Source organism: Rhagoletis zephyria, unplaced genomic scaffold (genome assembly GCF_001687245.7).
Source record: "Rhagoletis zephyria isolate East Lansing unplaced genomic scaffold, Rhagoletis_zephyria_1.1 Rzeph_scaffold_00002, whole genome shotgun sequence".
Lineage (NCBI taxonomy): Eukaryota > Metazoa > Arthropoda > Insecta > Diptera > Tephritidae > Rhagoletis > Rhagoletis zephyria.
Genome location: NW_016157086.1, coordinates 421,781 through 447,777, shown reverse-complemented (window position 1 = coordinate 447,777; position 25,997 = coordinate 421,781). Strand labels below are relative to the sequence as shown.

Sequence of the window (25,997 nt, the reverse complement as noted above, 5' to 3'; positions counted from 1 at the left end):
ATCTTAAAGCATTCATGAACGGCTTTCATTTGATACCCATATTGAACAAATACACCCAAGGTTACCCAGGTCCACATTTTGGTCTATATCTCGAGACCCTAGTCACCCAGCTATATGAAAATTGCTCTATCTTAAAGCACTCATGAACAGCTTTAATTTGATACCCATATTAAACAAATACATCCTAAGGTTACCCGGGTCCACGTTTTGGTCTGTATCTCGAGACCCTAGTCACCCAGCTATATGAAAAGTGCTCAATCTTAAAGCATTCATGAACAGCTTTCATTTGATACCCATATTGAACAAATACACCCAAGGTTACCCAGGTCCACGTTTTGGTCTATATCTCGAGACCCTAGTCACCCAGCTATATGAAAAGTGCTCAATCTTAAAGCATTCATGAACAGCTTTCATTTGATACCCATATTGAACAAATACACCCAAGGTTACCCAGGTCCACGTTTTGGTCTATATCTCGAGACCCTAGTCACCCAGCTATATGAAAAGTGCTCAATCTTAAAGCATTCATGAACAGCTTTCATTTGATACCCATATTGAACAAATACACCCAAGGTTACCCAGGTCCACGTTTTGGTCTATATCTCTATTTTCTTTGCTACAAACCTCACGGAGCCCGAGCCCTTTCCAACGAATGCAAAACCGTGGGAATCGGTTCGGCGGTTCTTGAGTTATAAGATTACCAAGGAAATGTAACTTCTTTTTATATATATAGATGTATATAAATATTATAAACTTTTTCTCCCATTAAAAACTAACTTCTTCAAACGTAACTTCAGTGAAAGAGGATACAATATTTTTACAATTATATTAAAATATTGCTTGAGTAGATACTGTACTCTTTCCCGTTTAATTTTAAAAATAGCCGGTTTCCCAGAAATATGCAACCTGATTAATTAAACTACTTTTGTGACTGGTGTGTAATATAAGTTTTGAAAGCCGGCCTGTGCACGCATCAACTAGTCTGAATTGAAACGTATGAAATTGCATTGTTTTCGTAAAGCATACACGCTCCGAGCAGTCCGAGTGTATAGCTGCAAACATATGAAAGGTGAAGTGCGCATTAAGGTGGTCCAAAAAAGTTCAAAATGTTAAGCTCTCACATCCTAGGATTTTTTTTTAGATGGAAGAACTACGCGTTTTATTTTTGTTAAAAGAAATATATTTTTATAAGTGCCTCAAAGTCCATGAAGTTTTATTAAAAACAGCGTGCGACACAAAAAAAAAATCGGTTATTTTAGTTTTTCTCTGCGAAGTCAGGGCTTTTTTAAAGGACTGTGTAGTGTCAAAGATGTGATTATTCAAAAGAATCAGTGTAAATAGGAATTTAAAAAATAAAAATTTTTTGGTTTGCAAAGACTTGCACTTGTAATTATTTTAATCGTTTGAAGCTAATAAAAAGACAAGGATGAAATTCGAAGATTTGGTCGATTGTATATTAGTCCTCAGCATTTAATATATTTAAAAACATTAAAAATGTTCAAGGATATTCAAGTATAAAATTTTAAAAGAACATTTTCAATACCCACTCGTCTTTTTGCACCAAAAAAAATAATCTGCTTGAACTCTACACAATTGTCTCTCTTATACCCATGCTTTTTTTCTATATACATTGCAATTAATTTTCTAGATAATTTTTTGATGTAATCATATTTTTCAAATTTCGAAGTACTATAAACTAAAAATTAAAAACGCAGTTTTACTTTATTTGTTTATATATAGTTTCATGAATGTATTGATTTTTTTGTGTGAAATTTGCGTAAATTGTATAAAATAGAATAACCTCTAAATATAATTTTTTTACAAAAATACGAGAATTTTGCTTCGATTACAATCCTACGGGTGAGAGCTTAACATTTTAAACTCGGGGTTTCGGATCACCCTAATGTAGTACATACATATGGTAGTCACTGCATGCAAATTTTCAAAACTGCGCTGCCAAATGACAAGCGTATGCGTGTCGATTCAGTCGTTGTACAACTCAGCTTGCTACACTCAACCTACCACAAGGTGGCGCAAAATTTATCATCCAATTTTGCTTTTGAGTAACTTTTTTCCTAGCTATGTATGTACATATATAAAAAGAAATTATATTGAGTGATGGAAATCTTTATTTGGAGCTTTAAAAGTTTTTTCTGTGAAGTGGAAAAAAAGATATCCGTCAGTGTTGATACACTTTTGTGCCCGTTATATTGCATTTTCCATGCCTTTCCGCAATATTTCCGGTGATAACTGTTCGCTGTCCTGTCGAAAATTCTCCTTAAGAGCTGCAATTTTCTAAGGCTTTTTGGCATAAACCCACGACTTCAATTAGCCCCAGTGAAATCAGTGACTAAGAAGAAAGGTGATTAATTTTGCGCCACCTTGTACTACTAAATTTTTCTCTCACCGCCTCCCCCTTTCCTTACTTGTAACTGGCGAATATGTATCATGCTGCTGCCCCCACCAATGGAGTTAACCTCCATATCCAAATTCCACACACTAACAGTTTGCGTCTGTAGCTTTGAAACCCCCATTTCACTCTACGACTGCTAGCACATTACAGCTCATTTGAATTCTTGGAAAAAAGCACAGTACACGCCTACCTAAACGTTTACGGTCATTATTCAACTGCTGCTATTTTGTTCTCTCCAGTTTTCATTGATTTTTTTTTTGTTGCCTTTATTCACTTTCATTTCGTGCCTAATTTTAGGCATTTCACTGCGTGCGAGTACATACATACATACATACATACATATGTGTACATATCTTTACTCCGGCAGCAAATTGAGTGTCGTTGAACTTAGGTTTTGCTATAAATTAATTAACCGGAAAGTTACGAAAGGCGCATCCCTTAGCTACCCTGTTATTATAGCCATTTGCGCATTTACTTTCCTCTTTGGCACCACTATAACCTACCACACTAGCGCCCACTAAATTTCTTTTGCTCCATTTCCCAATTATTTTCAGTTCTGTTGTTACTTAATTTGTGATTTTTCTCACTTTTGTTCGTGACTTTGACTTCTCTTTATTCACATAAGCTCACTGTGATTGGTCGCCTTGAAAGGAGGCAGCTGTTGAAAATCAAAAATCAATTAATTTTTAATGCCACCCGCTTGAGCGCCTGTTTTCGTTGTTAACCAAAAAAATGTTCAAGTGCTCATAAACTTTTTGGGGGCACACGTTTCTGTTGCTTGCTTTCCTTTTCAATTAGCTTTGATTATGCCAGTAATTTCTTGATTGATTGTCTCTGTAGCTGTACAATGTTGCAGAAAATGTTATGGTTGCTAAAATGTTATTTAATTCTCTACTTATATACATTTATGTGAGCAGATTAGGGTGGTCTAAAAATGCATATGAAAAATTAAAGAACGAATTTTAATGCCCTCACCCCCAGGATGTTTCTATACCGAAAAAAATTTACACCTACTTTTTTTATTTTGAAATCTAAAAATATTTAGGGGTCGCACAAAGCACTCTAAGTTTTCCATTTATTTTATATCGTAAAAACAACTTTTCGTAGAAATGGTATAGAAAGAATTCTTGAAAATCAATATTTTTTGACCGGAAAACTTCTTTCTCTTCAGTAGTTTGCCACAAATAATACCCAATTGATTTTTGTACCATTTTTTAATATTAGCGATTTTTTACGGCCCCATCGATTTTTTTAGGTTTTTGGTGGTCCTATAAAAAATAGTCAATAATTTAAAATGGTTAAATTAACAATTGAGTATTACTATTGAAGGTCGAGCCCTTTGACACCTCAGTTTTGAAATTCGAGCGTAAATGGCAACCCTAATGAAAAATATTTTCAAACAAAAACTTTCCTAATACTCTTCTTTATTCTTACATATGTATATAAATTATTTCTGAGAAAACCAAATTTATTTTTAATTTTTAGTTTTGCAGATGGTTCGGGTTCTTTCGGGACCTTTCGAGACTTTTCGGAATATCTGTTTTTTCTTTTGACTTTTCAGAAATTTTTCCTGTTTTATGTTTCGGAACTCTATGAGATTTTTCGTGATCTAATGTTTTTTTTTTCAAACAGTGTTATAAATGATTTATTTTCAGGATCTGAGAATAAAATTAAAATTTTCGTTTTTTTTTACTTTTGGCAGGACTTTCAAGACTTTCGAAATCTCTCGTGCTTATTTGACTCTTCGGAACTTTCTCATATTTTATTCTTTGGATCCGTTGGGCAATTTCTAGGTATTTTTTTTTTTTATATTTTAGGAATCTTTCGGGAGCTTCATATTTTTTTTTTACATTTCGGAGATTATTCGTTATACATACTTTGAGCATTTTCGTGATCTAAACTTTAGGGCATACTCGAATATTAGTTCTAGGCACTGAGTAGAAAATTTTTTCATATTTTATGTCTCAGAACAATTAGGGTTTTTTTGGTACCTTTTTCTCTTATTTTCGGGACATTTCGCGACTTTCCCGAGATATTTCGAGATTTCGCGGGATCTAACATGTTTTTTCAAAAAAATTTTTTACATACATATATTGATTTTGGGATCTGAAAAGAAAATTAAAATTTGCGTTTGGGTTTTCAGACGTTTCGAGGCTCCTCGGAATCTCTCGAGCTTAACTTTTCAGAACATTCTGATATTGTATTTTTCGAAAATTTATATTTTTTAATATTAGTATTTTTTCGCAAAGTTTTTTAATTTTTTGTTCGAACATTTTGGACCTTTTTCGAGATTTTTCGGGATGTTACGTGTTTTTTTTAGTTTTTATCAAAACTCGATTATTATTTAGAGGCACTGGGTAGAGAGCTTAATGTTTGTTTTCGTGATTTTCGAAGATTTTTGGAGCTATTTTAGGGAATCCTAGAAATTTTTCGGAATCTTTTTTTTTTGTGGGATCGTTCGAAGCCTTCTTACGGCTTTTTGTGGGATATTTTCGCGGCTTTTTCCTAAGATTTTTAAATTTGTTTTTACGTTATTTTCGGACAGATTTTTCCAGAACTTTCTATTTTTTTTTTATGTTTATCGTACAGATTTTTCGATGCCTGCCGAAATTTTTCAGAATCTTATGTATTTTTTACTCGCTTTTGTATATGATTTTTGGGCACTGAGTAAAAATTAAATTTTTCGCTATTATTTTAATTTTGCTTTGCGATTTTTAGGGCTTCTTTCGTGGCCCGGAAATTTTTTGCGTATTATTTCGGAATGTTTTCCGGAACCGCATGGGACTTTTTCTGCAGCTTTTTTAAGTACTAATAATTGTCCAATTCCCGGACATTTCAATATATCATGTCGATTTTTCGAATTTGCAGACATTTTTGAGGTTTTATTAGAGCGTTTTCTTTTTATTTTGCAGAGATTTCTAATATTAACGGTACATTTAAACTTTAACTTGACGTTACATGAATGATAAAACAATTAAGGTAAACAAATTATCTTTTGATATTTTACCTCTGCGTTGGAAAATTAAAAATTAAAATTATATTTTTTTCTAATAAAAAATAAGAATTAAAAGAAAAATAGAAAAGTCAGTTTTTTTTGCAAACTAATTTGTTGCCCTTTTTATAAAATGTATCTAAGTGCGTTCTGCAATTTTGTTTATCTCACTGAAATATGCCTTTTTCACTTCCTTGATTGCCTTACCACCTACACTTACATACATCTATACAAATAATGCTCCACTTCCCAACAGCAAAAAAGCTTTTGCCACATGGACTGTAAAATTTTGTTACCGAAAACACATTTACAAGATTGCAATCACTCACTTTACAAACTTTGCAATTCAATTGCGTCTTACAGGTGACCACCACCGAGACAAGCGGCGCACAGGGCGTATGATTAATCCGCAAATCAGAAGTGAGTTGTAGGCAATTGAGTTTTTTTCACAGCAAGGATGAATGAGGAAGCCAATGCAGCTAGTAAGCAGAGAAAAGAAATATAGCTTATAAGTGTAACTAAAAATAGCAAAAGGCACTAAACAATTTTAATATATCAAAGAGTTAGGCAGGCCGCTTGATAGGGGAAACAGAAAAAATTCTCAATTTATTGCTGTGCGCTTTAGAAGATAACAAATGAACGAATGGAAGGCTGGCACTTTAAGCAAACAAATAAATAAAATCACACAAATGCGGTATGTACTGGAATCAGTGTGGGTTAGTTTTAAAGTGAAATGTCGAAGTAAAGAAGGCGTCTTAATAATGTACACACAACGGTTGCGTATACGTCATGGTGTACACAACCAACTTCAAGTGCATAGTTGCTGTACTATTTACTCTCTTTTTGTGCATTCGAGCAAGCAACATGTGACATGTAGCTGTAAGTGAAATTGCTGCTGGGCTTTTTATACTTAGCTGCATGGAGGAGTTATTGCCTGCAAAAAAAAAAACAAACTCTAGAACATCAAAGGCAACCCGTGCAAGGATGGCTGGTTGGAGTGCAGAGTTCTAGGCAAGGCAAACGGAAACACAAAATGGTAAAGAAAACATGCTTACAGCAGGCAAAGAGTAACAACATTGTGCCGGCAGCTAGCCGCAACCTTTTAAATTAGCAGTGATTGTAGCGAGCGGCGACAACAACAACAACAACAACAGCAAAAAGACAATACCTACACGCAATTTGCTGTTAGGTACTTTTTCGAACATAAAATACAGAAAGCGTAAAGCACTGAACAAAGGCGGAAAAGACAACGCATAAAACAAGCGGCAACATTTCCGTCCGTCACCCACGCAAGCGCGGTAGCGAACGCTAAATTAATGAAGAGAATTACATGCATATAAAAGGGCAACAAAATAAAAAGTGCAACATCAAACATGCAACATTCCATGGCAAGCGCACAGTACACTAAGGAAGGCATGTGGCAGTGTGTGGTAGCCTTGCGTCAGCATTAAAATTGACAAACGAAAAGAAGAAAGCGAAAAACGCAGCAGCTTTCAATAGGCCACGTAAAACTACAATAGCAACAAATATACGCTGTGGCTGCCTCTGCTTACAAGCAATTTCATTACATATTCGTGGCATTTTCCTGGGGGAAATTTCCAAGCATGTTTTCCTCGAAGCGGTCCACCGAGCAAAGTCGTGGTACTTCGATACACATGCATTCATACATACATACATATATGCGTACTTACATGTGTACAAGCTGTACTATACGTTTGTTTATGTAAGCGATGTGCCTCTTTATTACTTCCACCATCTTCTGATGCTTGCTCACACTTCCTACGCGCTCGCTACACCAGCGTTACTTAGTCACACTTTGGTCTCCATACACTCCATAGAGTGACCGTTGGATAGCGTTGTTCGGCCACGCTGTGTGCAAACACGTACGCGGCATGTTGCACGTGCCATTGTTGCTACGGCCACTGTAGCCTAGGCCCGATTGCTACTGCTGTTGTATTCGCACTTACGTCAAAGTTTACTAACTTAAAGGCTTCAGTTGTGCGCTTTTAGCGATTCAAGCCAAGTGCCGCTCAATTGCCAAACGGAAAAGGTGATGTAAAAATAGTTTTGTGAATAAATTGACCCAGTTTCTAAATTTAGCTTTGAGCTGAAAATTCGATTTATTTGAAGTTTTTTTTTTAATCTTATACGGAAAGAATGGCAAGCTTGGTCTGCTTTAATGGCCATGCGTGAAAATTCAGCGTATATTTTAGTTAGGTTAAAATTATGGCACATAATCCCTCCTCATTATTGTTCCCAAAGAGGGAATATTGTTAACAAGAAGACGTCAAGTAATATCTTTGTATCTGTTTACCTCCTATTTAAGCTTCAATAAAACCTTAAGTAACTTCAGGAATTGTCGAAGGCATTTCATGCAAACCATTTTTTCTAAACCTGATACATTTCCCCTAGAAATAAGATGAAACAAAGCCAGAGAAAATGATTTAGATAGAGATATAGAGACTCAATCTGTGAACTATTTCGGGATCTTAGAGATTTTCGGGATTGTCTGAACATATCGATATAAGAATCGATATTTCTATCGGTTTTGTCATCGATATTTGTATCGGTTTTCTTATCGACATTTTTATCGATTTTGTAATCGATATTATAATCGATATTTTTATCGACATCGATAGTTTTAACGCTTTTTTATCGATATTTGCATCGATTTAGCTATCGATATTTTTACCGAGTTTTTTATCGATATTGTTATAGATATTTTGATCGATTTTTTTATCCATAGCTTTTGCCGATTTTGTTATCGATACATTTATCGGTTTTATTATCGATTTTATTATCGATATTTCTATCGGTTTTGTTATCGATATTTTTATCGATTTTGCTATCGATATTTGTATCGATTTTCTTATCGACATTTTTATCGATTTTGTTGTCGATATTTTTAACGATTTTGCTATCGCTTTTGCTATCGATAGTTTTATCGATATTTGTATCGGTCTTTTTTATCGGTTTTGTTATCGATATTTTTATCTATGTTAACTATCGATTTATGTACATACATATGTATATTGGTGAGACAATCTTGATATGTAACGTAAGTTTCACTTCCCCAGTGTGGCCCAGGTGCACTTACATTTTTTTCTTTGGGGTTATGTGAAGGCACATGTCTTCGTCGATATGATTCAAGTCTTGGAAACCAACATTACTAGCGTAATTCGCGCATTACGGCAAAGACTTATTGAAAATTGGACATTCCGAATGGACCATCTACAGCGTAGTCTCGGCCTAAATTTTAATGAAATTATTTTTAAAATCGAAATGTCAGAGATTGTTATTTCGGGTAATAATAAAGACTCCGACATCCAATTACGTTTTAAGTGTTTTATTTAAAACAAATGTCTAGATGGATCACCCCTTATAGTACTGGCTTATTTAATTAGGATAACCATCTCTAAGAATGTAAAATCTATAAGCATAACCCTATAATATTTGAAGGTTGAGGTGCAGCTGTAACACTGGCGGGCGCGGGCGGGACCACGGACAAGAGCTGGTAAAAGTATGTACATATTTGGCAGAGCGTCATTTTTTTAATTGTAATTTTAATATTTATACCCAGTGCTTTGAATCTGCTGAGTTTTAAATTATGTACCTGAGATGAAATTTCGGCACTTTCGTAACTCTTCTGTTTTTTTATTCTTTGTATGTATATTTATTTTTTTTTTTTTGTAGCTATCCGTCCAAATATTTTCTTAACATAACACAAAAGTCTTCTGGTGTTCATTTTGTTTTTCTTTTTTTTCTTGCCTTTAATGTTATACACATGTATTTATATTTCCTTTTCGTATATTGTTTCCTCGGTACAACTTTCTTTTACCCGAGTCCACAGCTCCTCCATCTATTTACCAATTTCTTTGCCACACCTGTTCCTCAATCCATAGTCTTCCACGCGTGATATGTGAACATCTTGGCTGCTGTTTTGCTGTATTGCTTGAAAGATTAACAGATACGTAAAAATTCATGTTTTCGCTGAGCATTAATTTAGCGACACTTATGTACATATGTATGCAGATAAGTATGTACGCAGCTTAATGTATGCATATAAACACCTGTATTCAGATACCCAAGAGATGGCAGCAGGTTAAAGTAATAAAGGATAGAACGGAGCAAGCACCAGGGAAGTGCAAATAGATTTTTTAATGTAGAAAAAACTCACTCAACAAGTGTTTGCAGCTTTCTAAAGAAAAAGTGTTAGTTTTAAAATATTTAAAGTTAAATTTGATTTTTATTTAATTCTTACCTAAAAACTTAACAAAACTGTTGGTAAAGGATGCAAAAGTTAAAGAAGAGATGGGCGTGTAGGCTTCTTATGGCAAGAGGAAGTACACATACATAGTTCGAGGCAGCAAAAATAGTTCGAGTACTTACCCGCTTCTTGCGTCTTTCATTAGGCTATATATCAGCCATCTAATAGACCCAATATCCTGAACCGGTCGACCTACATCCAAGATGTGCTATTTATTACCAAACAATAATTGAGCTCATCCCTCACCACGTAACTCCTATTTTGTCTACTTAGTATCTCAATTTCACGATGAATATCCGCCTAAGCATAATGCGGTGCACAATTATGTAACGGGTGATTTTTTTGAGGTTAGGATTTTCATGCATTAGTATTTGACAGATCACGTGGGATTTCAGACATGGTGTCAAAGAGAAAGATGCTCAGTATGCTTTGACATTTCATCATGAATAGACTTACTAACGAGCAACGCTTGCAAATCATTGAATTTTATTACCAAAATCAGTGTTCGGTTCGAAATGTGTTTCGCAAACCCAATTGCTGCGAACGGCGACGAATCGACATTTCACGGTCTTCAGCAACACTCTCAGAAACAGACGCAATATTCTCTTCTGTACGCACTGTACGCATTCGTGTGGTTGGTTTAATGTCCAATAAAGTAAACTGAGTGCGAAACTTGGTCACAATCGCATTAATTGTTTGCTCACTTGGTCGATTATGTAGACCATAAATCGGACGTAAAGCGAACCGAACACTGATTTTGGTAATAAAATTCAATGATTTGCAAGCGTTGCTCGTTAGTAAGTCTATTCATGATGAAATGTCAAAGCATACTGAGCATCTTTCTCTTTGACACCATGTCTGAAATCCCACGTGATCTGTCAAATACTAATGCATGAAAATCCTAACCTCAAAAAAATCACCCGTTATGTACATATGTATAAGTATACTGACGCACAGTGCTGTGGCTCCATATAAAATGTGGGCAAAAATACAATTATGGACGGATTTAAATGAAAATTTGTTTCCTAGTAAACTGGAGGACGCCAAATTCTTTTGATACCTTTCATACTGGTATCTCGGAAGTGCAAAATTTGGATTCTTGTTGTATTTATATAGGATGTATGTACATATAGTTCATTCCATTTTCAAAATTGAAGTTTCAGTTTACAGGGATTGCAGTAAAGTTTTATTTTTTTGAAAAGGGTTGCTACCTGATCAATTAAATTCAATTTAATTAATGGATTTGGGTAACTGAAATATGTGTAACAATATGGGTGCCAGACCAAAGAGCAAATTTAAAATATTTAGAAAAAACTAAGTAATGAATAAACAAATTCCTGAAGAATATGAATATAATATGAAAGGAGCAAGAAAATATATCACTCATTGGCAATGTATGTACTTACATACTGTAATAAAATAACAAGCCGTAATCTTTTCGCTTCATATAAATATTTTAATATTTCATATATAAAAATTTTGTATAATTTAAAAAAAAATTCAATTTGCAAATAGGTGGCGAACCTCTTCAAAATATTTGCAAGCTATGACCTTAAACCTCTTTCACCTCCCTATATATGGTGATGCATATTTCAGTCACCTAATTCCCTAAATTTAAATAGAATTTGATTTTTTATACAGGTGGCAACCCTCCCACATATAGTTAGGAAAACAACCCTTTCAAGCCACATTTCGATTGATATAAATCTTTTAATAATACATTTAACTTATTAAATAATTTAAACTAAATCTTTAACAGGTGGCAACTATTTTCAAAAAATTTTACCCTTTTTGCAAATTTAAAAGACAAGACATTTAATGTGCCTTCTCATTTTTGAAAATCGCACGAATGGTGCAAATGTGATGGCATTAATAAAAAATGATTTGTTGCATCTGCAATAAAGTGGCACATTTTTATTTTATTTCGTAACAGTTAAAAGACCATACATGCATGAAATAAAAAAAACAACAACAACAAAAACACAACAAACAAAATAAATTTGCATTTCAAATATAGCGAGTCTAAACTACAGAATTCAATTTTTTTAACAAATAATTTTTTCCAGTAATATTTTAAAAATTTTAAATGGAAAAATTAAATAAGTTGTTTTTCGACAATTTCTTCCATGTGAAACCTAAAACTGATGTGGCTCTGCTAAAAAAACTACAACTACAGCCAGTGGCGGTATTTATTACTGTCTGATTGTTGTTCTTGTAGTTCTTGTAGTTGAATTTGCTGTTGACTAACCATCATTTTCATTAGTACGAGTATGATTGGTGCACAGTTGTTGCCACATGATTGTTATGACCAGTTGTGGTTGTCAACAAAATGCTGACAAACGAACAGATTTATATACTACTTGCAGTACACGTGTATGCACATATGCAATTCACTGTACATATTTATTAGTGTTTGGAAGTATCAAGTACTTTTGAGTATCGAGTTCTTTTGTATCGATACTTTTAAGGATCGGCTATTTTTCAGAGTACTGAGTACTTTCTTTAAATATACACACGTTGGTAACATTTCAGTACTTAGCGTTGAAATCTCACAAACAGGTAGTATTTTATTAAAATAAATATATTAATCCCAAGTACGTCAAAAGAATGGCTTACTGTACGGAGTACAGGTATTGTACCTGAAAATTATTGAAGCTGCAAATTGAGTACAATAACTTCTGAATACTGTTAAATGTAAATAAAACTCAGTACTTTTTAAGTCTATTCGACACATAATACCGAGTACTTTGAATCGATCCCGAGTACATGTATCAATGCGATTATTGGTATAGAGTATTTTTGAATACTGAGTACTTTCGACTTCTTTAAGTTGTGAGTTCCTTTTTTGAGTACTGAGTACTTTCAAGTTCTTTTGTGAGTACTGAGTTCTTTGGAGTACTCAGTATCGATACTTTTAAAAATCGGGTGCTATCGATCCTTTCGAGAACCGAGTTCTGAATACTTTTGGTTTCGATACTGCCCAACACTAATATTTATGTACACACTATACTACATATACGCTCTATGAGCGGAGATAGTATAGTAACTATATATGTGAGCAGAGGCGTACTCTCACCACTCTTGTGGGTGGTAGCGTTGAACGGCATATTGCTGGAACTCAATATAGGAGGGGTTAAAGTAGTGGCATATGCTGACGATGCAGTGATAGCAGTCACAGGCCCCTTCCTTTCTACTGTAAGGGAAATCTTAGAGGATGCACTGGGGAAACTGCACACATGGGCTAAATGTAGTGGCCTTAACGTTAACCCTAGCAAAACCGAGTTATTACTATTTACAAATAGAAATAAGATACCCCAATTTAGACTTCATTCCATAGACGGAAAGGACATCCCTCTATCGTCCAATGCAAAATATCTGGGAATCATCCTAGACACTAAGCCAAACTGGAAACTTAACCTGGAAAAAACAGAAAGAGAGAGCTTATATCGCATATTTTACTTACAAAAGAATCTTCAGTAGAAACTGCGAATTAAAACCAAGATGAACTGCAGTGTGGGGGCAGGGGTATATTCCGAGGAGCTTGGTGCCAATCTATCCCTGCGGCTGGCGAACCATGCTAGCATATTTAAGGCCGAAGCCCTGGGCATACTGGGGCCTGTAGGTTACTAAATAATAGTGCTACTAGAAAAGTAAAAGCAGTGATTTACTCAGACAGCCAGGCGGCGCTGCTAGCCATATCGTCTCCTGATACCAATTCTAAGCTAGTCAAAGAATGCAAGATGGAGCTACGCTCAGCGTCTCAGTCAATGTCTATCTCTCTTTTCTGGGTTCCCGGCCATAGGAATATAGAAGGCAACGAGAGAGCAAACCAATTTGGCCAAGGCGGGAGCTTGTTTAGATGAATCGGTAGCGGTGGTACTGGGATACCCCCTCAGACAAAAACAAGCAGAGGTACACTTGCACTTTATGAAACTGGCAAGGAAGAGAACAGCAGAGCTGCTAAGTAGGTCTAGGGTAGATGTTTTTAGTATTGTAGCGACTATCACCGGCCTGTTGGAAATAAAACTGAAAGAGATGCAAAGGTTTTTGACAACTGAAGCCGGCTAATAAAATTGCATGAAAAAAGCATGAAATGGAGCCAGAACACAAAAACTGCTCGGAAAAAGCAAAACTCCTTTGCGAGATCAGCATTTTGTTGTCGAGATAGTAGATCAAAATGAAAGAAAAACGTTTGTGTTGATGACACTGCAACGGAACTACGGATTACTCTATATACTTGTGTTTAGAAAATGTCAAAAAAGCATCAATTGTACTATACAACGTTAGGAATTATGACTGGAATTTTATGCAACTCGCATGCCTGAAAAGAAAACTAGAAAATGGTGATTTTCTCTGTCGAAAAATTAAAATTTGGTGGCTACAACGGATTTAATAATAACTGACACGTTGGACCGCTATTTATTTCCCCTTCATGATCGAGAAGAGAGTATGGCGGTCCGAACTACGATTTCGTAGCTCAAACTCAAGAATTTCTAGTGAAACTTGAGTCGGAGTTTAAGATCACTTGTTATGCATGAGGCCCATTGACACATTGTAAATAAGTATTTCCACAAGCCGCTCAACTTATAGTTAACGCCTGGGTTGATTTATTTGGAAAAGCCATTAGTGAATACAAAATACCAACTTCATCCTTTAGACTAAGGCGTTTGTTGCTTGCTAGCACCGAACTAGGACTTTTTTATTAACTTTTATATTTAGTTGGCAACTCTAGCAAAAATGTTTCTGAATAAAAGTGTACATTAACACTTTTTCTTTATAAGTATCTCAATACAAATTGCCATACAACAATATTAGCAAGATCCCGCTTGCTTTATGTCGCCTGATAAGAACTTCTGCGTTGGCCAATGCAAAAATAATTTTGAAAAGCAAAAATCGTCCCTGATCCACCTACCATAAAAAAAGGGTGCTATATCTTAACCCAGGCAATAGGCTGTCTACTAGCCACATTTCAAGCAAATCAGACCATAAATACGATTTTTTCTTTTTTCAATTCAGGTCATTAACCATCTGTGTGAATAATTTCACATTTTAAACTGCTTGCAACCCTCTTCAAGAATATTTACGAAATTAAGCCCTCTTGAACCTTTTTTTGTTTGACATCGGTTTTGTAATATTTGATTGAACTTATTTATTTGATTTAAACTTTTAACAGGTGGCAACTCTTTTAAAAGAGTAGCATATATTTCAATCCAGGTCATACCCTATCTGTGCGCAAAATTTCAAGCAAATCTGTTCAGCCACTATCGCATGATTGAACCACAATCTCACAACCCCTCAAACTCTCACACGTACAAACTTTCACAATTTGGCGTATTCTTGTTTTCATACAAATTTAAAATCATCAAATTTTCCTATTATTTCAATACAAAATTATCGACTCGTACGAAAACATGAATACACAACAATATTAGTAAGACTGGCAAGATGTTATATTTAATTTAACTTCGATTAAAAATTTTAAAAGGTGGCAACTCTTTTACAACATGATTGGAACACTGCGATATTGTGATATTTATCCTAACATGTTTTGCTTTTTAAACAGACGGCAACCCTTTTCAAAAATATTATTAATAATATTAAAAACAATCAATCAATTTTACATCTCTTTCGTTTGACACTCGGACTTCAATAACTATTCCACTTAAAAAATAAATTGAGTTCAGCTTCCTCAATAGGTAGAAAACCTTCTTTAAAAATATTTCGTAAATAAAGCCTTCCTCAGCCACGTTCGTTAGACACCCATATTGTATTGGTTGTTTTAGCTTTTTGATTATATCGAATTTATCTTATAAAATAGGTGGCAATCCTTATTTAAAATAATTCGTTTATAAAGCATATTGTAATATGCACTTAAATTATTGAATGAATTGAATTTAACTTTTCAAATAGCTGGCAGCCCTCTTCAAACATATTCAGATGGCAACCCTCGTCAAAATATGTTTTCAAACAGCATTTATAAATTTCTTTCATCTTAAATCACATTGTAGTTCGCCTTTCATTTAGCGTATTAATTTAATCCACTTACTCGCTCAATCACTATCTCTTTCACTATCTCCCTCACTCGCACTCATTCAATAACTCACTCACTCACTTAACCATATAATCACCCTCCCACATAATCACTCACCCATTCACTCTATCACTCTACTACTCACTCACATAATTACTCACTAACTTACTCACCCTTCCACTCACTTATTTAACCTTTCACTCACTAACTCAGTCACTCTATTACACACTCACTGACTTACTCACTTATTTGATCACCCGCTCACTAATTAACTCATTCATTCACGCACTCACTCTCCCCCGTACGCACCCACTCAATTATATACTTGCTCAATTACTCACTCTAACTAATAAAAAAAGAAAACTTTAAAAATTTCGGATAATTCCAAAAAAACCAGAAAGTTTCCTCGGAAATATCGACAAGTCCTGAAAAAATGCAAAATCTCCTTTTTCCTTCAAGTAACATCAAATATGTTAACAACTCTTTGTCTTTCCTATTTGTGTACTCCACAGGTTTCCTCCTATGGCAAAGGTGTGCTTATCACTGGCTGTGAAACTCCCATCGCCTGGTATTTGGCTAAAAAGCTCGATGACTTAGGCTTCACCATTTATGCTGGCTTCAGTGTACCCATCGAAGAATCGGATGAGGCGAAAATCTTGAAGGAGGAAACTTCCGCTCGTTTGAAATTGTTGCATTTGGATGTTAGCTCAGAAAAATCGGTGAGTATGTAAAACAAACTGTACATAATAATAATAACAGAGCCAAATGGGAGGAGAAAAAACTTTAGAAAACAAGCAGCGAGCACCATAGACAGACTAAAATCTAAGATTTTTCATATCCGGTAAATCCTTTTTAGCATACAAAACTTTTTAATAGCCAAAAGCTCGCACATCCTTTCATGGGAACACGAAACACGGAAAAGCTTTGAAAAGCTTTCAGTAATATAAGCCGTATATGGTTTTGTAGCAGACATATCCCCTCGATTAGCTTGTAAAAGCTTTCTTAAGGTTTTAACTAACTTTTTTTTGTACAGAAACATGCACGTCGGAGTTCTCCACGTCTAAAGCTTTGTTAGGGTTTTTTTCATACTAATTTCCCACATTACGCTTAATAAGCTCTTCTCCCGCAACAGGCAGTGCCAAATCACGACTTTGTTTTAAGGTAACTTGCAAAGGATGCATGCTCATCGCGGCCATTATTATACTGCAGAGCTAACTACTTCAAAACTCGAGGTCAGAGCTTTTTAAAGCTTTGCTAAGTTTACTATGGACCATTTTGTATCTAATTCGCAGCATCTCTGGTCGACGTTGATTTAAATAGTGGAAATTGCTGTTTAATGAATTTCTTTTCTTAAAAAATAGGGAAATCTGTCAAACAAAGGAGTTAGATGGAGCTTTTAAACAACTCAAAAAGCTAGATAAAAGGCGCATTTGAAAACTCTCCTAATTTCATTATAATGCAATTTAGATTGCAAGATAAATGCCTTCGGTTAACCCTTTTGGACTGTAAGCCTATAACAAAAAAAATGTACACGACGAATTGAGAGAATCGTCATTTTTTTTTTAAGCTGATAGAAAACGTATGAGTATCCTAATAAATTATAATCTTTTTTTAAATTAAATTTCCTCATTTTTTTTCGTATAAAATTTTGTCTCCTTAAAACTTGTTTGCTTATGTTTGGTATGTAGTTTTATTTTGTTTTGTTAAAAATATTGCTACTAAGAAATATTGTTTATCCAAAAAAACTTTTTTTTTGTAACAAATACTTTTTTTCTTAAATGTTTTTTATTGCTTTTCTTTCGAAAAATGGTTTTTTCTATAAATAAATTTTTTTTCTGAGAATTTAAATTTTTCTTGCAAAAAAATGTCTCCCAAATAATATTTTTTCTAATTAATGTCAAATTTGTCTACGTTTATTTCAAAAAATTTTTATTAAAAAAAAATTAGCAAAGATTAGGCAAATTAAAAAAATCAAGCCTTCACACAATTCTCTTACGAGCGGAATCAAGTTCCAAAAATAGAGCGTGGCGGCTTCTTTGGTCGCTTTGTTGGCCATCCGTTCCTTAAGCCCTCTATGACTGGCAGCTGCTTTAGTTAAACTCCAGACGACATTAGCATGAGGTATCAGCTCACGCCTACAGATAATGGCCATCAATTTTTTAATTACAAAACTCATATTTTCTACTCGAAGGGCAATCAAGGCTCTTTTGGACTCAATCTCAGAAAAGCGCCAGTATTTTCGAGGAAATTCGGTCATAAACCAGCTAGGCATTCAAATAAAGCGATTTCATGGCTATAGCATATAAAAATCGGCCATCAAATAAACATATTTTGCGAAAATAAAGCACCTCTAATGAAAGTCTGCTTGTGCTGCTGCTTTTTATTTGTTTACTATTTTTACAATTTCTATTCTCCTTTCAGCTCCTCGAAGCTGCTGTCTACATTTCCGAGCATTTACCCGATGGCGCTTATGGCTTGTGGGCTGTGGTACATTGTGCTCACTGGGTTGCTTTGGGTGAGCTTGAATGGATACCATTTGGTGTATTGCGCAAGTCATTGGATTTGAATTTGTTGGGTGAGTAAAAGCTAGCGAAAAGCATAAGAAAACAAAAGTTTAGTAAAGACATCTGACACAAGCCGAGACAATATATTTAAAGCTTTATCGGAAGTTTCTATGCATTACTGAGACTTTATAAAACATTTTTGAACAAATTTTCCCACAGGTGCCGCACGTTTGACCCAGATTATGTTGCCACTAATTCGCCGCTCGACGGGACGTGTTGTCTTCCTGACCTCAGGTGTGTAATGCATGGACAGAGCTAGCCGTAATATTACCCTTATTAATTAAGCATAAAGTAACTGTTACCTACAACCATGGCATTGCATTGTTTTCCTTCTACTATTATTACTACTACATGCTTACATCTATATACCATATACACTCTACTAATTACAGGCCTTAGCAAAATCCCTGCACCTGTACGCGGCATTCAGAGCGCCACTCAAGCGGCTATTGAAAGCTTTGCCGGCTGTTTGCGTCAGGAGATGCGTCAACGTGGTGTCGATGTGTCTGTGGTGGCTGCCGGTGAATTTGCGCCCGGCAACGGTTGGCTAAATGAGACAGAATTGCGCGAACAGGTGAGCAACAAGTGTTTAGTAAAATAAAGTTAAATTGTATTAAGAACGCACCGCGGCGATAGAATGCATAAGGAAAATGTGCTTTGCCACATCGCAGCCATGCAGTGATTTTACCTGTAATTTTAATGAGTCCCTGAAAGAGTCGCTCCTTTTTTTGTAATTTTCTTAGTTAATACTTTTTTCAAGACGGTGCATACTTGGGCACCATAATTGTGGCTAAAACAAACTTGGCAACTAACTGACAGCCATTAAGCTGCAGACTGACTGCATTAGTGCGCTTTCCGCCAGTTAGTATTATTTGCCTTTACCTACGAGTCTTAATGACGGTCATATCCTTGGTCTGCCCAGTTGCCCATTTTGTTTGGGTTTTATGCTGTTGGCGTGCATATGTGGCTGCCCCGATGGACCTCCATAAAGATGAACAGATTATGGCGCGCTTACTTGTGTGATTCCCACCACCTGCTGTGGGCGACTAATAACTTCTAAGGTATACAAAAATAGCACTATGGCATGGTATTAGAGGTTTACACTATAGAAAGCAAAGGTAAAATAAAAAGGTGAAGAAAATTAGTGCATAGAACAAGGTGAGACGCTCCATCAGTAAGGGTTAGAGCTGCCAAACTATCGATAGTCAAGCCCATCGATGTTTTACGATAGTCTTAAGGGTGACTATCGAACTATCGATAGTATCGACCCATTTCATATGTTTTTCTGAATCCATTTATTTTTCGTTATCTTGCTTTTATAAATTTGTTTATTTTAGCAGCTCACGGTTGCATTTTAGTATTGAGAAATAGTGTTAGAAATTCATTCGCCGTGTAAACAGGCAAAAAGCGATTTCATAAATTTTCCCTGTAATTCGCCTTTCGGAAATAAAAAAAAATTCTTTCGAAAGACACTTTACATGCAAGGTGCCACTGCTCATGCAGCTGCTTTCTGAAATTTCTCAATTTGACAGTCTTTTGAAATATACTGCATTGCCCGCTCTGACACGCTGTTAAGACGGCAATGTAACCTCTGCTATTCCCACTCGCCAAAATCGATAATGCTTAGGATTATAACAAAAATAGCGATAACAAACAAATTTAAAACGATAAAAATATTAAAAACAAAAATGTATCGATAAAATAATTTACCAATAACAAAAAATTTTTGATAAATATAAAAGCAATAAAAACGCTTACAGCCATTAAAAATAAAGTTAGTGGGGATCGATATAAATAAAACGTGTCATAATCTATAACAATAACTAACACAATGTATGCATACTAGGGTGGTCCAAAAATGCATGAGAAAAAGTAAAGTCGAAATTTTTATCCTCTCATCCCCAACGATTGTTATATACCAAAAAAAAAATATCCCGTTTTTTTATATTGAAATCAAAAAAATATTTAGAGGTCGCTCTAAGCGCTGAAAGGTTTACATGTATTTTATATGGAAAAAAAAACAATTTTACGTAGAAATGGTATAGAATTCTTAAAAATCAGTATTTTTCGATAGGAAAACTCTGCTTCTCTACAGGAGATTTTCTATAAAAAATCCGCGTTGTTAATTTAACCATATTTTTATAGTAACTATAATTTATAGGTCTGCCAAAAACCCCAAAAAATACAATGGGGGTTTCAATTAAATATCGTTAGTCTTGAAAAATGGTTCAATAAACAATTGGGTATTATTATTGCAAGCCTCCTTAAGAGATCCACATTTTTCCGAACGTACAATATTTATTTTCAAGAACTCCATACCATTTCTACGAATAGTTGTTTTTTTTTTCATATAAAATACATACATGGAAAAGTTGAGCGCTTTGAGCGACCTCTATATATTTTTTGATTTCAGACTAGGGGTATATTTTTTCGGCATAGAACAATCCTAGGGGGCGAGAGCTTTAAAATTCCGACTTTGCATTTTCTTGGACGGCCCTAATGCATACAGATCGATAACGATAATTATTATAATACCAAAAACCACAAAATTAGATATCTAGCGAAACTGTAAAAAAGTTAAAAACAATAAATACTTCAAAAAAATATAACAGTAGATCGAATATCGATTTGCTATGATGATATCGAATCATGAAATCGTCAATGAGAAGGTATTACGATAAAATTATTGACAACAAAACATCGATTCGATGAACATAAAAATTTCAATAATAAAACAAATTTCGATAACGATGAAAAGTATCGTTTAGGGTTTCGATAGTAGAAATTATTAATAAATCTAGCAACAATAACACCATTTACAGTCATCACAAAAAGCAATAAATCAAACACAATAGAAACCTATCTATAACCGTGTCGTAATCAAAAAGAAAGAAAGAATAATCAAATACTCATAACCATATTATGAACTGGATCACGATAGCAATCACAATAAATAGGCACCGATAATAATGTAAAAAACAGCATCAAAAATTTTTATATCGAAAAATATTTAATAACATTAACGTTTGCCAGCTAAAAAAAAAAAATTACGGTAACTTACTTATGCGGATACCAAAACGATAAAGAAAAATCGATAAATATAAGTTTTATCAAACAAAATAGATAACTATAATGATAAAAAAAAACAACAACGGCGATAAATATATTTTAACGATAAAAAAATCGAACAAATACCGATAAAGAAACCTAACGCAAATGAAAAAAAGTCAAAAACGACTAAGGAAAACATGCAATGACAAATAACTAAGAATCTAGACAAAAATATTTATTTCAATAAATTGTATGGTAATTAGTCGGTTTAACAAAATTTGTATGAATTTGAACTCGAACACGGGACTGACCTAATCTTATTAATTTTTGTATGATGATTTCAATTTCAATTTTTCATTTCCGAAAGTTTTCTGGCACATCTAGGTATTGAGCAAAAAAAAAATCTGTTTAAATGTCAACTTTGCAAACTTTACATATTTCAAAAAATTAATTTTCACGTAGCTTTCTTGAAAAAGTTGCGTATTAATGACAATCCTATTCGTCTGATGGATTCTAGCTCTTGTCGATGACTTGAGTAGAATTGAGTGAAGAAATTACCGAAAAATTAAAAAAGTCTATAAGATGAGATCAGTCTCGTTTTCGAAATCGAACAGGTCCTAATTTGATTGAGCGACATTAACTTAAATTTTTAGAAATTTTATTTTGCATTCAGATATCAATTAATTTTTTGCGTTTAATCTGTACGATCCAAAAGCAATTATACTTATATTCCTTCTATTTTTAGGCTAAACAAATGTGGAGTCAATTGACCTCCGAACAGAAAAAGACTTATGGTGAAGATTATTATGAAGCTGCTATGACCTCGTTGGAAAAGTACTCGCGAGAGGTAAGAACTCGGAACAACAAAGTTGTGACCTATGCATGTATTATTAGGATGTTGTACTGCATAAATTCTTATTGTTTGGATGAGAGCTGCTATGTAATGCTTTTCATATACATTTATTTTCTTTTTTTTCGCTCAGACTGCCGATATTCAACCCGCTTTACGCGTTCTGATCGATGCCGTCTCGCGCACCTTCCCCATGGCACGCTACACTCCGGTAACCGCACGCGAAAAGGTACAAATTTTCTTAGCCGAACACTTGCCTACTGCATTGTATGAAATCATCTTTGCCGAACCTAAAAAGCGGGTGCGTCCACAGGGTGCATTTTAAGCTCAAAATCATTAACGCGACAGCAACTGAAATGGCAAAATGAATAAAAGAAGCGACGACACTCATCCATACTAAAAGGCGTTAAGAGTTCACTGAAAAAAATATATATATGTGTTTTTGTGATCATTTAAGTAAAAAAAATTATGTTTAAATATATTACATACAATAAAATCGATTACCACAAAATGAAAGGCAAACATATTCAATTGGATGCACACAAACTTAAAACGTGTAGTTTTAGCCAGAGTTTAAATGAATAAGTAGAATTTTTACTAACTAAACAAGCATTTATTTTCTGTGTATTTTCTTATAAGCCTTTGGATTGCACTTTTTGTTATATACAATAGTAAAAAACTATAAATTTTGTATTTGTTTGAAAGGGCAGCGCGCATTTATAAATTATTTTATGATTGATATGATTTCGCGAGTTTTATTAAAAACGCATTCTTTTTTAATTTCTGTATGTATTTTTTGTATAGGTTTTAAGCTCTTACTCAGTAAGAAAAAGTATGATCAAAAATTTGTTTTGGATTTTTAGTGTAAAAATACTCAATAAATAAAGGTGAACACAAACAACAATCGAAAGAATTTCTGGATAGCTGAATTGGTTTTCTAAAAATTAAATATGTGCAGTTATGTTCGGTGTGCGCTTTCTTTCGTCTAAAAAAAATTTCGAAGCGAGAGCGAAGCGGATTGCCACTAGGCATTAAATGACACAAATTTTAATGACAAAGTTGGGCAATAAACAATACCTGTGCCATTGAGGTAAGAAAAAGTGTCATTAAATTCGTTTCCCTATGTCATTTTTAAATAGGGCACATTTCTCGTGATTTCAATGCCAATTCGAAACGCGAAACACCGTCAGCAAAATAAAAATGTATAAAAATCTACGAATTTTTTTAGCAGTTTCGAACTTAGCCTTGCGAAAATATATATATCTCGAATAAATGCTAGCCAAATCGAATCATAAATATGATTGTTAGTAATAACTCGACTCCAGCGCCACCATGCGATCTTTTTTTTTATCTTATCTCCCTCCCGTTACCAATCAGTCTCCCTTCTTTCTTATTGAAGACTTTCGAAAGACTAATTGAGCAGCACGTAAGAAACAGGATTCCTCGAGAGCGTTTGAGCCTCTATCAGCATGCCTACCTGAAGGATAGATCCGTGGAATCCGCGAGACTAATTGGAAATCTTAATTTCTCTAAATCAGTTCATTTTCCGAAATATTCTCATTTTAATACAATAAAACAAATTCCAACTTTAACAGCAAAAAAAACGAGTATTTTTTTAGCAAAAAAAACCCTACCTTCATCACTTCTCATATACAAATTTTGGAATACTGTTCATTTCTTCATGATGGAAGGATCGGATCTAAACGCAGTTAGTATGGAACCACACTTTAGCTACCACATTTCCGTTAAAACAAAGAATTATCGAAATCGGTTCGCGTGGTCCAAAGTTATGTACACACATAAAAAAATATTGCGACGAATTGATAACCTCTTCCTTTTTAAAGTCGGTTAAATATAGCAGATTTTTGGTATTTTTTTTTTTTATTTGTATTAAATTTCAACGAGCTAACTAAGAAAATCGGTGGATAAATAAAAAACTTGTGAATGATCAAATGAAAATTCGCAATGATTTGTTTATGTAACAGGGTTTGAAAATGCTGTAATATTTTTATTTAATTTGCTTTTGCTGTGCTTTGACTTCGGCATGTATGATATCGAAAGCAAAGCAAAAGCAATTCAGAAAAAAGCAAATGCTTTGGCTGCCGTTTTGCTATGAAATTTCGAAAGCAAATTGTGGAAGCACAAAGACAGCGCAGCAGCAGCAAATCAACAGCAATTTGATTATAAATTTGCTGCGAAGCATCGAATTGGCAGAAATAGAGGATATTATATGTATGCGTGCGCAAATCCACTAGTCGCTTACCCTGATAAGCTTTGCACTGATGGCGGAGTTAATATGTACTTAGATAATATACCACGCTGCAAAAGCGTCATGTGCACAACACAGCCAAGCAGATAACAGCACAGCAAAAGCACTATCACAGCAAATCGAAAGCAATAAAATTGTTTAAATAAACTGCCGATAAAAAAAAAAATAAACTTTTCAAAGTTACAGCAAAATCAAAGCAGTTCGAACCGAAATCGAAAATTTCAAAGCTAAGCAAAAGCAAAAATAGTAATGCCGTTGCTGCTTTGCTGACAGTTTTTCAAACCCTGTTATGTAATATGAGTAGGAACGAATGTTACGCATACGCCATGTACGACTATGTACGAGCATCGATTTTTATGAATACCGAATAGCGCATTATAGTACATAGAGTTGAAGGGATTTTGTTCAGGGAATTGTATATTACACTGGTTCTATACAGCTCTTGTTAGACCAGGGATGGGCATTTTTTGGTTTTCCAAACACAAGTAATTGGGCTTGAAAATGCTGCATGCTGCGGCGTCGACACATGTCACGTCGGCAAAGCAAATCAAATCAGTTGCTGTTGACAGTGTTCGGACGCAAAAGTTTTTGCAGTGAAACTTCTTAATGGAGTTCGGAAATGTTTGCGTTAAATCAAGGCACATTAAACAGGCCCTCATTTTATCGCCACTTTCGATGAAGCTTCACAGCAGTCCAGTGACCTAATACCTGCTTGCCTGTCAGATAAGCTAGTTATTGAAAGCAAGTTGAGAAAAGAGGAAAACTCTGCAGTAATCTGGCAGCAGTAAGGAAAGGTATTTCGAGTAACTTTATCCCGCTTCCTGCTTTTCGATTCAGTTTTGATTTATAGTTGTCTTGCCGGCACAAGATCGAAGCGTCTTCCCAATTATTTATTTACATAAGGAATAAAATAGAGAAATTGTGCTCAAGATTGAGCGAAAATGTAGTGTAGTTTAGTGACCTAAGAATATTGGGGTGATTTTATAGCATTTCCCTTTGCCTGAAGTTTCCCCAAAAAGGTCCACGAGCAAAGAGCTAAGTAAGTTTTCTAGGACTTTGATAAGCATGGAGGGCAGCGCACCCGTCATTACCGTCCTCCTTGCCTTCTTTTAAACCTTGGTGATTTTAGAATTAATTTGCGCCTTATGCAGTGATATCCATCAGACTGTGCGCCATAGAAACAGATTGGATCTACGTCACTTGTATGCATCCTCTTCACTATTTTAGATTCGAGATATCATTTCTTGCCTATAGATAGATGTGGGTAGAAATGATTTTTCTGACCGATTCCTCAACATTTCGCTACCAGGATAGTTTGCTGATCATAATCGCAGCCAGGTATTGCACTGCATTTGAGAGCCACAATGCTGAACCGTTTAGTGCTGGAAATTAAAATAACTTATTTTCCTTTGGGAAGGGAACAGCGTTGATTTTTTTTTGGATTGGAATTCATGACGCATTCTTTTCGATCCAGTCCAATATTCAGCAGTAACTTTGCTATCGCTTATTAGAGTACGTTTTTAAAAAGCTCCTCCGATATCTGGAAAAATAGTTTTGAGG

General features: G+C 34.7%; 1 protein-coding gene across 1 annotated transcript in view; it reads left to right on the top strand.

Annotated features, from left to right (window-relative positions):
* Window positions 1-22,542, top strand: part of LOC108365680 (D-beta-hydroxybutyrate dehydrogenase, mitochondrial) — a 119,098-nt gene extending 96,556 nt beyond the window's left edge. The window contains exons 4-9 of the mRNA XM_017619825.1: window positions 16,216-16,422; window positions 18,125-18,278; window positions 18,427-18,501; window positions 18,660-18,841; window positions 22,064-22,165; window positions 22,302-22,542. Of these exons, the coding sequence (XP_017475314.1) occupies window positions 16,216-16,422; window positions 18,125-18,278; window positions 18,427-18,501; window positions 18,660-18,841; window positions 22,064-22,165; window positions 22,302-22,493 (912 nt within the window). The 3' untranslated portion in view covers window positions 22,494-22,542. The remainder of the gene's footprint in view (window positions 1-16,215; window positions 16,423-18,124; window positions 18,279-18,426; window positions 18,502-18,659; window positions 18,842-22,063; window positions 22,166-22,301) is intronic.
* The last annotated feature ends 3,455 nt before the right edge of the window (window positions 22,543-25,997 follow it).